The sequence below is a fragment of the Vigna angularis genome, chromosome 2, assembly GCF_016808095.1.
Source record: "Vigna angularis cultivar LongXiaoDou No.4 chromosome 2, ASM1680809v1, whole genome shotgun sequence".
Taxonomy (NCBI): domain Eukaryota; kingdom Viridiplantae; phylum Streptophyta; class Magnoliopsida; order Fabales; family Fabaceae; genus Vigna; species Vigna angularis.
In genome coordinates this window covers 41,324,318-41,339,876 of record NC_068971.1, presented here as the reverse complement: position 1 = coordinate 41,339,876, position 15,559 = coordinate 41,324,318, and the positions used below count along the sequence as shown (strand labels likewise).

General features: G+C 31.8%; 1 protein-coding gene across 1 annotated transcript; it reads right to left on the bottom strand.

The window, feature by feature from the left end:
• Positions 1-506: 506 nt before the first annotated feature.
• On the bottom strand, positions 507-4,951 carry LOC108347920 (protein indeterminate-domain 12). Its single transcript, XM_017587382.2, has 3 exons — positions 4,131-4,951; positions 3,482-3,878; positions 507-1,865 (listed from the first exon to the last, which is right to left on the bottom strand). The coding sequence occupies exons 1-3, from the start codon at positions 4,297-4,299 to the stop codon at positions 1,058-1,060; spliced, it is 1,374 nt and encodes a 457-aa protein (XP_017442871.1). The 5' UTR covers positions 4,300-4,951; the 3' UTR covers positions 507-1,057.
• Positions 4,952-15,559: the final 10,608 nt, after the last annotated feature.

Here is a 15,559-nt window from a genome sequence, read left to right as displayed (position 1 = left end):
AATCTTCTTTTATATATATACAGACACACATATACATACAATTAGTCAAATAGGAGTACATATCGATAATCATAGTGTAAAGAAGAGAAAATGACATAAAGTCTCTAACGTAAGTACTATCCCGACATAAGTGACATGCTCATCTGCCTCATCTTCTCTCCACCATCACTGTTTCATTTTCAACGGTCTGCCAATAAAACAAGTACTGAAAAGATAAAAGAAATATTATTTATATGACAATATTTATTATAAAATTAATAAGAAAATAAAAGTGAAGCAGAAGAAAGCTTCCATGTTGTATCTATATTAAAAAGAAGATTATGGTAGGTATCATTTAATTATATATATAATTAAGATTGGATAATATTCAAGATGGAGCTCCAAGTTAATTAATTCCATGGTAATGCAACTAATTATCAAGAAAATGGAAATTGGAATGTTGAGAGAGAGGGAGGAGTAACTCAGAGATGAAAGGGTGTGGAGATAAAGATAGGACATAGGCAGCATAACAACAAAAAACTTAAACAGTAATTTTATTGCATTTGCATTGCATGTGACATCTTGGCTGTTGAATACTGACAAAGAGGGCCAGGCCACCAACACATTCATGCACGCACACAGACCACACACTTTGTCGCTACTTTTCCAATGTATCATCCACGTAACATTACCAGCACATTAAACTTCATCAAATAAAACTACATAATTCTCGTTAACATCTTCAACAAAATGAACCCTTCATTCATTCTACTTCTTCGTCAAGTGTCAGAAACAGGATTTATATTTAATTACGTATGCAACCAAATTTAACTATCAAAACGCCAAATATATTAATATTCAGGAAAATGAAAACTGGAACTAAAGCACGGTGAGTTGATTTGAATTGAGAGAACACAATGAAAACTAAAGTCCCGAACTCTAAAAGAAGGTTGAAAAAAAAATGTAAGGTGTTAAAACCAGAACAGATTGACGATTGAAGAGTCAAGGGTGAGGGTTATTATGGCAATGTGTGTTGCCTATTTTACCCTCGTGACATGGAATTATTATATTGTTTGTGTCAACAATTCCCCCACGTCTCGGGGGCAGTGGTTGTCTCAAGGAAACCGAAGCCTTGTTGGGGCTTGAGAAGCCCGTGGTGGTGATGCTGACGGAGCGGTTGGTGGTACTCTACACCCCCTGCGAACGTCAGCATATCCTTCACGTTCGTGCTAACGTCAACCGCGGTGCCGTCAACGTCGCCGTTAGCTTCTGGCGTGAGTCCGAGGAAGTCCCTAGTGAGACGGTCACTCTTGAGGCTACGACCGGGGAATCCTCTCATGTAGCTATCCGGCACCACCAGAGGGTCGAGTTGGCTTGCTGTTCCGAGCTGAGTCACGTGACCCATTGCGCTCCGAGGCCCAACAGCAGCAGGGCCTGGGCCCGTCATGGCAGCGGCTCCAACGGATGCAGCCTTTTGAAGCAACGCAGTGGCTGACATGTATGCTGACGTGGTAGCGCTGGAGGCTTGTGAGGACACGTGGAGGTTCCCGAAGGGTGAGGTTATCATGCCCTTGTTGGGATGTGGCTGCTCTTGGTGTTGAAGAAGTGAAGAGAGAGTGGGGTTGTGGAAAGTTTGAGATTCTGGCTTGATTTGGAGGGAAGTGGCAATGTTGCTAGGGTTAGGGTTTTCTTGAGACGAGTCCCATTGGTTGAAGCTGGTCATATGGTGGTTTTGGAAGTTCTGTTGTTGAGTTTGGAAAAGAAAGAGGGATTGGAATGGGTTTGTCGTGGTGGTGGCTGCTACGGCTAATTGATTTGCTGATAGTCTTGCACTTTCTTCCGCCAATGCATCACAGAATGCCCTATGAGTTATGAAGCTGTCCTTCCTGCGGTTTCACATCATAAAACATGAAATTATGTATTATGTTCACAACCCAATAACAAGATCAGAGTATTTTATTAATTTAGAGTGAGCTAAAGTTGCTATCTAACATAAAGCATTAGAAAAATACAGGAACCGGTGAGTGGAAGGCGTGCAGAACTATTGCATTGTTTTGGATTTTATTTGAAAGTGAGGAATGTGAATGTGAATGGTAGTGTCTATTTTAAGTTATAGCATTAACAAGGCTTTCTGAAAGAGATACATTAACAAGTCAAAAAATGCTGGGAAGATTTTATTTTAGGAGATCTATTACTACCTCTTTGGAGTATGGAATACTGTGTCCCGTTTGCAAAAAAGTTGTGGGATATCATGCATGGGAGAGCGAGTCCACAGGGAATGAAGTGTCAAAGGCTTTGGACCAAATGAGATACTATGTCCTCATTTGGTCAAAATTAAAGTAGGAGAGAGAAATGACTATATACTGACTTACACACGCTTATGCTTTTTGGTGCATGAAGAAAAAAAATACATAGACAAAGTATAATTTATAAGTATATATTGGCTCCTAGTGTTGATGGTTATTGTTTGTCGGGGGTGCTTATATTGTTTTGATGTTTTAGAGCCTTTTTGAAGACAAGTTTTCATGCAATGCATGACAGAAAAATATGGAATTGAAGTCGATCCCGATTCCCGGGTGTATATTACTCACTGATGAAGCAAGGATAAAGAAAGCAACTTGGCATATCTGATAATTTTGCAGTTTTATCAGATTTCACAATGATGAAAATTGAGAGAAACAATGCACAGCATTCTCAATAAAACAATATTAAGAGAAGGAGGAAGTCAGAAATCATCACCAATTGTGTCTTTCATATTGGTTTTTTAGTAGACAAAAATAAAACTCCATCATCATTTTCTGAGTATGCAGCCACTTGCACACGCGCAAATGTACATAAAGAGGGAAAGAGAGATTACACATATTCTAGAAGGCAATTGAGCACTATCTGACACACTGAAAATTTTGTTTAGTCTAAAGAACTAAACTTTTCCATGGAGATAATAATGCAGAAATAGTAATATATCATCATTATCTTGCCCTTCATGTATGGGCATGCATCACATGTTTTTTTTTTTTGAAAAATAATTAAAGATTCAAGATTGCTGTTGAGTCACAGACTATACAGTAGATAAAACAGAAGATACGTGAATTGTGCTTTTTTTGGTCATTGCGGCATATTCATTTGGCAGTTTTAGGATTCAGAGATAAGTAAGGTTTAATCTCTCTTGAAATAGAAGCATGTTGTCCCACTTCCATGCTACCTGTGAATGCCATTCTTATATTCCATGGTGAGTGCTTACCCTTAGCGTGTAAAGCCAAAGTACCACTAGAAAATAAAAATATTAAAGATATGCCTTCTGATATATTATGAAACATGTTTTTCTTTTAAATCTGTGATTGAATGGAAACGGAAACCAAACCCATGAAAATTTAAGAAGCCAAAGAAGGAAGGGGTAGACTGGATCGGTTTCGATTTAAGTAAAACATGAATACCAAAGCATGATCGTGTTAAACTGTCAGCGAAATAGAGTATCTGTGATTAATAGCATGATAATTATTACCTGGAGAAAAGGGTTCCACAGTCACATCTATATTCTCTAGTACCACAGGTTTTTGAGTGAGCTTTCCAATCTGACTGAACCGCATATATCTTTGAGCACTTTTCACATTTCCACTTCTTCTCACCATGCTTTCTGCAGTAATGTTTCTTGATTCCTGTAAGATCCCCCAGGGCCCTGGAGGGGTTGTGGTGAACGCATGAAGGTTCAGGGCAAACGTAAGCTTTCTTTTTTACCTCTTTACTGCTCCTTTGCTTAAGCTTCCAGGGGAGGTTATGGCCCCTCCTGTGAAGCTGCAGGTTCTGATCTCTCTGGAAACCCTTGTGACAGATCTCGCAAACAAACCTATTGGTAGCCAAAAGGGTCTTCGGAGATAAGGCTATCACTTCAGCATCTGGGTCTGAAACATAAGCACCATCATCAATTAGTATTAATTTAAACTGATCAACTGAAACAAATTTATGCTAATTATTTACGAAGTCTTGACAGATCACTAACCCAAACAATTTTAAAAATTGACAAAAAATTCAAACTCAACTTCTTATGAAATGAGTCTTTGTCTTTGCTCACCACAGCAAGCTCGTTGGTAGATATGCATGTTAGAGGCGTCAAAGAACTCGACAATTAATTATGAATTGATGACGAAGTGTACCTGGATTTCCAGGGAGGCTTCTCTTTTTCTTGATCTTTTGAGGTTGTTGTTGAGGAGAAATGTTAGAAAGGGCGTGAGTGAGTCCACCCAGGTCCTGAAGTTTTGTACCAGAAGAAACACTGGCATCCTCGGACAAAGAAGTTGAATTGGAAATAGCCGTGGGGAACATAGTGCCTTTGAAGAAAACCTCCAACAGGGTGGGAGTGAAAAAGAAGAAAAGCGAGATACGATGTTATATTCTCTTGTCTTGGTTTATTTGTTTGTTTTCGAAATCCTAGCTATTTGCTATATTGGTTCGAGAAGGAGCGACTTTTGCACCTCGGAACAGACCGAGAAGATGGTAAGGTAGCTGAGGTACAAGTGCAAAAATTGTTAAACTTATTGAGGAGGGAGCATGGTAGTGAGGTGGCAGAGAGATGTAGAAAGAGAAAGGAATATAAAATTAATTCTCTTTGTGGTAAAAAGAAAGGTAAATTAATCTCGTGAAGAGAGGTTAGATGATGATGATGGTGGTGGTGGTGGTATGGGGGTGGTGGGTTATTTTCCAAGTCGCTGTCTATCTAAGCCATGGATTGCTTGTCTGAGCAACTCTGCACAACTATTTCAGACACATCTCTCTTTTCTCTCTCTTTGTAAGTGTGGAATTGATCAAGAGAATCCAGCATGCAATCAAAAGCAGAAGATATTTAATTTCCTAATACAATCTCAATTCCCAATTAGGACTTGGCATCTTTCTTCTTTTCTTTTGAAGAAAAAAGAGACTCTTTGGGGAGAGAAGATGAAGAGAGAAATACAGGTTGCATTATGTGTCTGGATATTGTAAATAATAGAGAGGAGAAGAAAGGGTGATGATGACAGTGGCAGACTATGTAGGGAGGTGACAAAATGCAAAACACTTCCAAAATCATTTTTATTTTATTTTTTATTTATATAAAATTGACGAAAGGGTGGAAAGTGTGGAGAGAGAGAGAGAGAGATAGAGTTAGAGCTCGATGATAGAGTGGCACTGCAGCAGCGCAAATACTGGAAAGTATTTTCACCAATGTCATTTTTTACTTCCTTTTCTTCTTTATTATTTTTCTCTTTCATGTTAAAATTATAATATTCCTAAATACCATTTTTACGTTTTTTGTTTTCTGTGCCTTCCACAAAATATTTCCATGAATAAAGTTGGAAGACTAACTCTCGTGTCAGAATGGTGGTTAGGCAAAATCTTCCTAGATGTAAATATATTATCAAAAATTTGAATTGTTAACATTGCAACTAATTTAATATTCATCTGAAATTACAGTTAACTGATAACCATTTTTAAATACATGGTATTCATTGTACAATAAAAAAAAACAAGAGAGGAAGATCATGTATAAATTTTGAATCAAACACAATTACAGAAGTTTTATATCATGACACTATTTAAATTAACTTTTTTTTAATTTTTTTTAAAGTAAAGTTAAATATTTTTTTATTTTTAATTATTAACGTGAAATTGAAATTTATTTTTATTCAAAATTAGTATATTTTGATTTTTAAATTTTAAAAATTAATAAATATAATATTTTTAACTTAATTATATTAAAATTTTTAATGTATTAAATGCATTTTATACTAATATTTAGGTTTTTTTTTACCTTATTTGACATATTATTGTTTTAATATCAATTAAAAAATGTATTTGACACGTAAAAAAATATATAATGTATTTAGTTAAAAGAATTATGTTTATTATTTTTATGTTTAGAAACTAAAATGTATTAAAAATTAGAACAAATTAATTTTTTGGCCAATATTCATATATATTAAAACTATATTTAACGATGTTATTAATGTTGTATGTTTAGTAATACTTTTTAAGATTCTATTATTTTTGTATTTTATTAAGAATAAGGGAGAGATGAAAAATTCACCTTTTCATTGTTAAATAAGGGATGAAAATGGTGTAGGGAAAAGTAATAAAGAGTATTATTTTTGACGTGGGCACTTTCTGGCTTTTTGTTTTGTTACCTTAATAAATAACTAGTAAGACACCCAAATCCCAAAAGTGCCTTGAGACGAAGGGAATGATTATTCAAAAAAGATACACATATTTATATTTTGGATAAAAAGAGTGGAATGAGTAACCAGAAAAGGTTGCGAAAAATGATTCCCACAACTTAAATTATCTGGACATTATCATTCTCATAGTAGGACCTATATTCGTTACATGAAGTTGTAAGAAAATTAATCTAGCATAAAAACGGATTAAACTATAATATTTATCAAATATAGCTATACATGAATTCATTTTGAGTTGTGTCACGTGTTAAATATTGATGATGAATAATAACTGACAAGTGTTGAAGATAGGTTTTTTTTGTGGGTGATTCGTACAGTTTCCTTAACATTATGATTTTGGTGGTGGAATTTAACAGAAAATAATTGTTTGGCATTATATTCTTAAGCCTCTGAATTGTACCATTGTGTGTAGAGAAAACACAAAGTGGTGAAGAAAGGAAACCCCACTAACGAAATGGAATTTGCAAATGTCCCTTTTCTTTTACACTACATACCTCTTTTGGATCTCTCTTTATTCGAAACCCATGTCTAAAGCTATGCAAGGATGGGAAATAAATTGGCCATTTTACCCATTTGGTTCACTAAAATCAATAACCTCCTTACTTTATTTCATGCCCAAAACCATTTCTTCCATGAACCAAAACTTTGGCGTGTAGGAAATAAAACCCATCACCAGTTAGACCTGTGCGACCATGCATATCCAGTTTTAGATTTCTTCTTGTATTTATCCTTTGGAATCCTATGTCACTTCCTTTTATCCAAGCTTTTCGAATCTTCAGGAATTTCGATTAGATTTCATTTCTCATTAGTTTATTTCTTTCTTCCACACATCGTAACCACCTTCTTTTAAGTTTCAAAATATTGAATTCAAACAAACAATTCTACATAATTTGCATATTTGGTTTGATTTAGTCAATTAAGTTCAAACTGAATCAATGAAAAGTGTTAAAAACTAAAGACAAATGTATATAAAATAATATTAAAAGATAAAATACACAACATAGTGTACAACAGTTACAAATGTCCAAATTTTTGTGTGTTAAAACACAAGTTTTTTGTTGACTGCAAAATCAACGATAAATGCATTGATCGCAGCGTAGCAAATAATAAGTGGTTATATTGTTCTCTCCTAAGTGACTTGTGCAACACATGATAACTTTTTCTTTTATAACTCAATTAGACATTATAGTGGACAAAAATACAATAAACTTATTTTGGTATTTTAATCAAAACAATTGGTGTGCAAGGAAATGTAACATATAATATTTACAATTGTCAATATTATATTTCATCCACCCGATTCTCATGCATTCACAAATATCTTAATTCCATATTCAAGTCAAAATCAACTCACCAACATACTCAAATGTCATCCCTAACAACTTTGAGCCTATGATAACTCATCAAGTTCCAATTTCTTGAATCCTCAACAAGCAACCATGCATTAATTCAAGAGTCTTAAGATTGAAGCCCAAGGAGAAGGGATAGCTTCTCAGTACCCCCAAACAGTGGATCTCTACCAATCACTCTAGGTGAAGAATGAGTATGGGAGGAAGAGAATTTTAAAAACTCTTGGGAAAACATGATTAAATATCCATTTTCATGTATCAGGATTGACAAACTCATCTAACGAGAATTAACCATTGCCCCACAAGCTTAATTATCACCTAACAAGTTGGTCAATTCGCTCAGCGAATGAATAATGTCGCTCAATGAATGAACAATACCAAATTAATAGTGAACAATGAATAATAAAGAGTGTCGTATGAAGAAGGCCACCAAAAAGTAAATTGTGAAGGTGTGTCTCGTAAAGTTACTCGATCCTGCCCATAAACCAAAAGTTTCAAACACTTCAAATTAAATGAAAACAGTATATTGTCACAAAGGGGGGCAAGTTTGAGTTTGTGAAGCACAAGACGAGTTATATGAGGATTCTTAAATTTCCACTTCAGAACTATATGCTGAGTAATTTAACTTATTAACACACTGAAGTAACAAAAATAAGCTACAAAAGCTACAAATGGATGGATAATATAAGCTATAAAATAATACCTCAAAGGAAGGACACAGACAAATAGGGTTTTTCAGTTAGTATTGCGACAAAATGTTGTAGTTTCCTTCGATATTCGTAAAGACCAACGTTATACACAGTTTCCTTCGCTGCTCACCTTGAAGGTTTTTCATCTTCCGCTGATTTAGGGCTCACCAATACATCCATAGAGTATTACGAACATTAAGCTCACTAATGGATTTAAGGCTCTGAGAACATGGATTTTTCGAGTGCTCATAATGAGAAGTTATGGAGATTGGAGAGTTTGTGTCTTTTTTGAAGATATGGGGATTTTGGATATCGTGTGAAAGGTTTTGGATGAAAGATTTATTTTTATTTTTATTTTTAATTTAATTGGTTTTATTTTTATTTTACTCATGGATTAATTAGTTTTATCCATGAATTTTCTTTTTCCTTGACCCATTCTTTCGTAGGTATAAGTTTATTTTGGGTTCAGTTTTGTTTTATCTTTTATTAATAATAATAAAATCAATGAACAATTCCGTTGATAATAAAAAATTAGAGACGAAGTAATTCAGCCTGTTGTTTGTAATGTTCTGACAGGCATGAACTTGAAACTCAATTTAAACATGTTGAACGAGAACACATTGCAATAAAGAATAATCTACCAAACTGGTTAGTTTATCTTGTTTTTTTGACTAGTGAGATATGAGCTATTTCAGAGTAGGTATACTGAGTTGCATTAATTTCTCCCAAAAATCTTGCAGGGAATTGAGAAATTGACATGCAAGTTAGTTAATTTAATTTGTTGAGAACTCTGAATACTGGCTTCAAGATAATGATGGCTCGAGGAAGCATGCCCATATATTTTGACTACTCAACTTAGATCCTAATTTGAGATGGGCGCCTAACTTTTATCGTTTTCTGTAGAAACTTTCTGCTTTTAATCACTCCATAACTATATTTTCTTCTTTTTTCAATTAAAAATGTTTAATATTAGAGAATAGATATATGCAGCCAGAGTAAATATTCGAAAGGAAAATTTGTCGTTTATATATATGTAGTGTATTAGGTTACAATTGAAGTAAAAGTAAAAAACCAAATTCTAGTATTACATTGATGAGGCAAGTCAACATCAACATTGGCAAACATAGTCAATTCTACAAAACTGTGTAAAGCTTAAACTTTTTTCTTATATAAAATAAAGTATAGAAGATGTTCGAAATCAACGTTTACTTCACATATGCGGAGTGAAACACAACACACGCATGGAAAAACATATTGACGTGTAAGTGAAAATTACTCCATGACGACTATTGCAAAAGCTTCCAAATAATGTGATGTTTTTGGAAAATGAATTAGAATTACTCTTGGTCTGAAATCCAAGTCAAGTCACTCAAAAGATGTTAGACCCTAACCGCAGCTTAATAATTGAGATGTGAATGTTAGTGTTGAGTTTCATCTTAATTAAATATCTAATAGATATATAAACTACACCTTAATTAATAATTGAGATAGGTAATATGGACTGTCTAATTTTCCACATATATATGCCTAGCTACCAAACTACTGAAAACAGTGGAGACCTCCTCCGCAAGAAACAACACAAATGATCCACTTAAACAAGAACAAAGATAGATTATAAATTTTAATATTTGGTTAGATTTTGTTATGTTGAAACTAATTGTCACTAAATGAAGTTATAGAGGTAGAAAGTAAGAGTGTTAGATTTTGATGCAGTGTTGGAGTACTGTGTGAAGTTGTCTGCAATATTGTGCAGAGAAAGAGAGAGAATTTATGAGTAGAAAGGAATAGTTGACCTCCATGCGGGCCATACCTTATTCACGGGTTCCTCTATTTCAAGATTCCCCCCATCATCCGTCTTATATCATCAATTTTTCTAACTACCTTTCCCAATCTACCCTTCCTCACACTTATTAATAATTATGGGTAAACACAATATCTAAATTTCTCAAATTCAATTCATACTAATATAAATTATATTTAAGTTTATTTAAATATGTTTTTTAATTCATATTCATATTTTTAGGGTTTAAGTCTCATTCTTTTAATTGGATTTAGATTTTGAATATTTTTTAGATTTTAAAATTTCAAAATTAAGTTATGTCTAAATTGAATTAAAATAGTTTACGACTAGGGTCATTTAAGTTGGTTATGTAAAGTTAGTCTAAAGTAAAGAATAAGTCAATTCGGCTTAAGATGAAAGTCGAATTAAATTTACCTAAATAAAACTGAATATTTTAAGTCAAAAATTAAGTTAAGTCTCAAATTGAATTAACTTAAATAAATTTATACTCAATTCTATTAAACTTTATTAATATTTAATGTATAATACGTCTTGATGCCTCCACTTCATAATCATTCAAATAGGAGATATAACAATACTGTACTGACAGTGATTAACATGATCTTCATCATACTATCTAATATATATCTTAAATCTCCATTAATCATAACACTCAGAATAATTAATAACTATTTGATTAGACAAAATCATGTTAATAATAAAAATTATAATGTTAATGGTCAACGAAATCTTATATAAATTCCTTGAAAATAAAAATCCGTAACAAATAGTATAAATAAAACATATCTCCTAAATAAATAAATAAGAAAAACTTGATTTTGTTACTAGAAGGATAAAATGTAAAAGTTGAAAATTTCAACCTTCGTATAAAACTTACTTTTCGTTGAAATTGATTTTCTCAAAATGTTGGTATGATTAGAAGTTGTACAAACGTTCACACTAAATCTCATAGTCAACTTGCTTTTAGAGTAAAAGTGAATTACATCACTTACAAAACAATTTCATTCAAAGTCAATTTTATAAATTTCATACTAATTTGAGAGAATAGTCAATTGAGTAAACGACCAATTGGCATCAGTAATGAAGTAGATGGGCTACCAAATGGGCTTTACAAATGTCGGCCCATATAATCATATTAGGGCAGAAAGCTAGTAAGACGGCTTTCACCCATAAATTCAAGGGAACTGTTACCACACATCGTTACACGTCTTTTTGTTTGCAAATATATATTTCTGTTTTATTGTGAGTGTGCGTTAGTATTAAACTCGAAACATATCTTATTTTTTTCTAAACAAAATCATGTATTTGGTATAAATGGCATTATATATTAACTAGAAAATTCATATAATATAACATAAACAGCCAAAATACTTGAGTATAGTGAAACAAAATAGTAAAAATTGTAATAAAGACGTGGCTTCTAATTTTTGTCATCAATTTGGTAACGGGCCTTGGTGAACTGAAGATCTTTCTATACTCCCGTAGCATTAGTGAAATGTCTTTAATACTCTTTATTAAAAGAAATATTATAAACCCTAATTTTCCACTTCTTATTTCCGTTCACTCACCCCTGAGTCACTCCTTCACCCCCTTTTCATACTCTGCGCACCTTTTTCACCGTGCACCTCCATATCTCCATTTCCTCCATCACGTAAGAAAATAACTCAACGTTTTGCAATTTCTTCATTAGCTAAGCATGTATCCAGTTTGCAACTTGGGGCCACTTAATGCTCAAGATCTGTTGAAAGTACTGCGTCATTGGAAATTTTTTTTGACACCATTTGACAATTCATGAACGCGGAGTGTTTATGTTTGCACCTCCTCAAATTCTTCCTCCACTTTCAAAATTACTAATTTATCCTTGTTTTAATCATTGAGGGTTATTCCCTACACCACCCCACTTTCCTCCCTCCACCACCACATTTTTTTAAAATTCCAAAACTATCCTTTATATTTTAAAATATCCTACACCCCACCTCTTTTCTTCAACGGATGTCAACATCCGTTGAAGAAAAAATAATTCCACAAACGTGCCACATCCGTTAACGGATGTCACGACATCCGTTGCCTTTTTTGTTTTTTAGCTTTTAGTTTTTTTATTTTTTTTTGTTTTAAATTAATATATAAATATTATTTAATTATTTTAAAATTATTACTTAATTATTTATAAATTAATTTTATTTTATTTAATAAAATAATAATTATTAATTTTAATTTATGTATTATTATTTAAATAATAATTAAAAAATTTATTATAAATATATTAAAACGGATGTGCCACATCATCCGTTACATTTTTTTTTTAGTTTAGCTTTTTTATCTTTTTTGTTTTAAATTAATATATAAATATAATTTAATTATTTTAAAATTATTACTTAATTATTTATAAATTAATTTTATTTTATTTAATAAAATAATTATTATTAATTTTAATTTATGTATTATTATTTAAATAATAATTAATTTTTTTTTTATAAATATATGAAAACGGATGTGCCACATCCGTTAACGGATGTGGCGACATCCGTTTCCTTTTATGTTTTTATGTTTTTTAGTTTTTAGTTTTTTAATTTTTTATATTTTAAATTAATATATAAATATTATTTAATTTTTTAAAAATTATTATTTAATTATTTATAAATTAATTTTATTTTATTTAATAAAATAATTATTATTATTTTAATTTATATATTATTATTTAAATAATAAATAAAAAACTTTTTAAAAATCTATTAAACGGATGTGTCACATCTGTTGAAGTTTTTTTTTTTTAAATAAAAATAATAAACTAAAATATAAAATATGTAAATAAATGTTACGGATGTCAACATCCGTTGAAGGTGAAACGGATGTTGACATCCGTTTTATAGAAGGGCAAATAAGGTATGGGAAGGTGCAGGGAGTGGTTGGTGGTGGTGGAGGGAGCAACTCTCTTAATCATTTGAGGTCCATTTTTGAAATGAAAATATTAATAAGTCTTTTTTTTTGTCTCAATTGGATATTGTTTTTTTTAATTGCTTCAATTAGACCTTGAGTATTACTTCCTACACCATCCTACATTGTTTCCTGCACCATCACATTTTTTTCAAAATTTCAAAACTTTCTTTTATATTTTAAAATATACTACATCCCCACCTCTTTTCTTAAACAGATGCGTTGAGGTTTTTTTTTTAGTTTTTAGTTTTTTTAATTTATTGTATTTTAAATTAATATATAAATATTATTTAATTTTTTTTAAATTATTACTTAATTATTTATAAATTGATTTTATTTTATTTAATAAAATAATAATAATTAATTTAATTTATGTATTATTATTTAAATAATAATTAAAATATTTTTAAAAAATTTATTAAACGGATGTGACCACATCCGTTGAAGTTTTCTTTTTTTTTTTTAAATAACAACAATAAAATAAAATATAAAATATGTAAACGGATGTCAACATCCGTTCACAGATATCAACATCTGTTGAAGGCGAAACGGATGTTGACATCCGTTTTATAAGAAGGACAAATTAGGTATGGGTGGTGCAGGGAGCATCTACTGGTGGTGGAGGGAGCAACACTCTTAGACTTTTATCGTTTGGGCTAACGGTATTAGACAGATGTTAAGGTGACATGTTGATGTTAATGTTTTAAAGAGCGTTACTCCCTCCACCACCACGTCATGCTTTCTGTACCTCCTCAAATTCTTTTATTTTCAAAATTGTCCTTAGGTTAAAGGTTAAAACTTTTTTACTTTTACCACGAATTTTTAATTTATTTTTCAAACCCTAATTTTACCTTATTCATATTCACTGAAAGCAGTTCTTGCACCCCCACCCCATCATATCAACTCAATCTTCTTCTACCTATTTGTATCCACGTGAATTTTTAATTATCTTTTATTGATGAAGTACATAAAACTATCATGTATTTGATTATATCTAATAATTATTATTGAATTTTAGTTAATTAATCTTTTAAATTTGAATGATGAAAATCTATATCTGACATGGATACAAGTAGGTAGAATAAGATTGAGTTGAGATGGGATGAGGGTGCAGCTGCTGTATTCATCAGAAAATATGAATAACGTAAAATTAGGGTTTGAAAAATAAATTAAAAATTCATGGTAAAAGTAAAAAAGTTTTAATATTTAACCTAAGGATAATTTTGAAAATAAAAGAATTTGAAAAGGTGGAGGGAACATATCATCGTGTGGTAGAGGGAGCAACAATCTGTTTTAAATGACGTGACAAATTTTTAAATATATATAGATAAGTCTAACATGATTTTTATGTTTTTGAAATTAAAGAAATTGGAAAAAGTTAATCAAACAGATTTGTTTATGATAATTAAGGATTTAGTTCCTATTTAGGGTTCGTAAACAAAACCAAATCCCTCTCAAACGACAACATTACCACTTCCACCATCGATGGCGGAAGGATGCACTGGTTTTCCCACCAGACAGACCCTGGGTGACCACAAGTTTCTTCATACTGGGAGACTTTAGGATTTATTCACAAAAAAGTTAGGAATCAATAAGAAAAATTGAGGATTCATTTTAAAATATTAGAGTTCATTTGAATTTTAAATTGAGAGATTTTAGGGATTTAGTAACTATCATCATCTGTGGGACAGCGTTACCGCTTTCACCGTCAGCGACAGAAGGATGCACGAGTGTTCCATCTATCACAGTGATAGTACACAGTTTTGGAGGATCCAAAGGAAGAATAAAAAGACGACGTGTGAAGAGCGGTGCCACACCATGAAGCGGTGGAGCAAAGCATGAAAGAAAGAGATAAACTTAAACCCAACATTTAAAGTATAGTAAAGAGGATTGAAGAAGAATACATTAACCACGAGTTAGAAGAAAAACCCATGGAAGCATCGCATCACTCTTTCTCAACTCAAAGTTTAAGTAGTTAATATATGTGTGTTTGTATATATTAATAATTCATTTCTTTTAGTTGGCCTAATTATTTTTAGAAAAAAAAAACATTGCACTAATGGCTTTGCATTTAATGGAAATCAGATTTCACCAAACTTTTGGAGAAAAGATAGAATGTGGAATAAAATGTAAAAGAATGACTTTTGGAGGAAGAAATCACCTACGATTTAGAGACAAGTGGAGGGAGACCAACAAAGTGAGAGGAACAAAGTGTGTTGTGTTAAACGTTAAGGAAGAGTGCTTTTTACTCTAACATGAGGATGGAGGGAAGAACAATTTTCTCTTCTAAGCTATATATCATTTGTTGAATCATTAAATTTGTTTTACATTGAGAGACAAAAATGTTTCAAAGACTCATGATCTAAAATATTCAATTTATTTTTCTTTTTTTTTTCAATATCAACCTTTTTTAAGAGATTATTCTAATATAAATAATTCATCTTTTTGTTTAGGTTCACTGTATTTATTAATAGGAATACTCTTTTAATATTATTAAGAGTAATTTAAATGTTTTGATAATATCATTAAATTTGCATTGTCACATTAATATAGTAACCAGGTGAAAACCAATTGGGTGGAAATATATGGGGTGTGATTGGACCT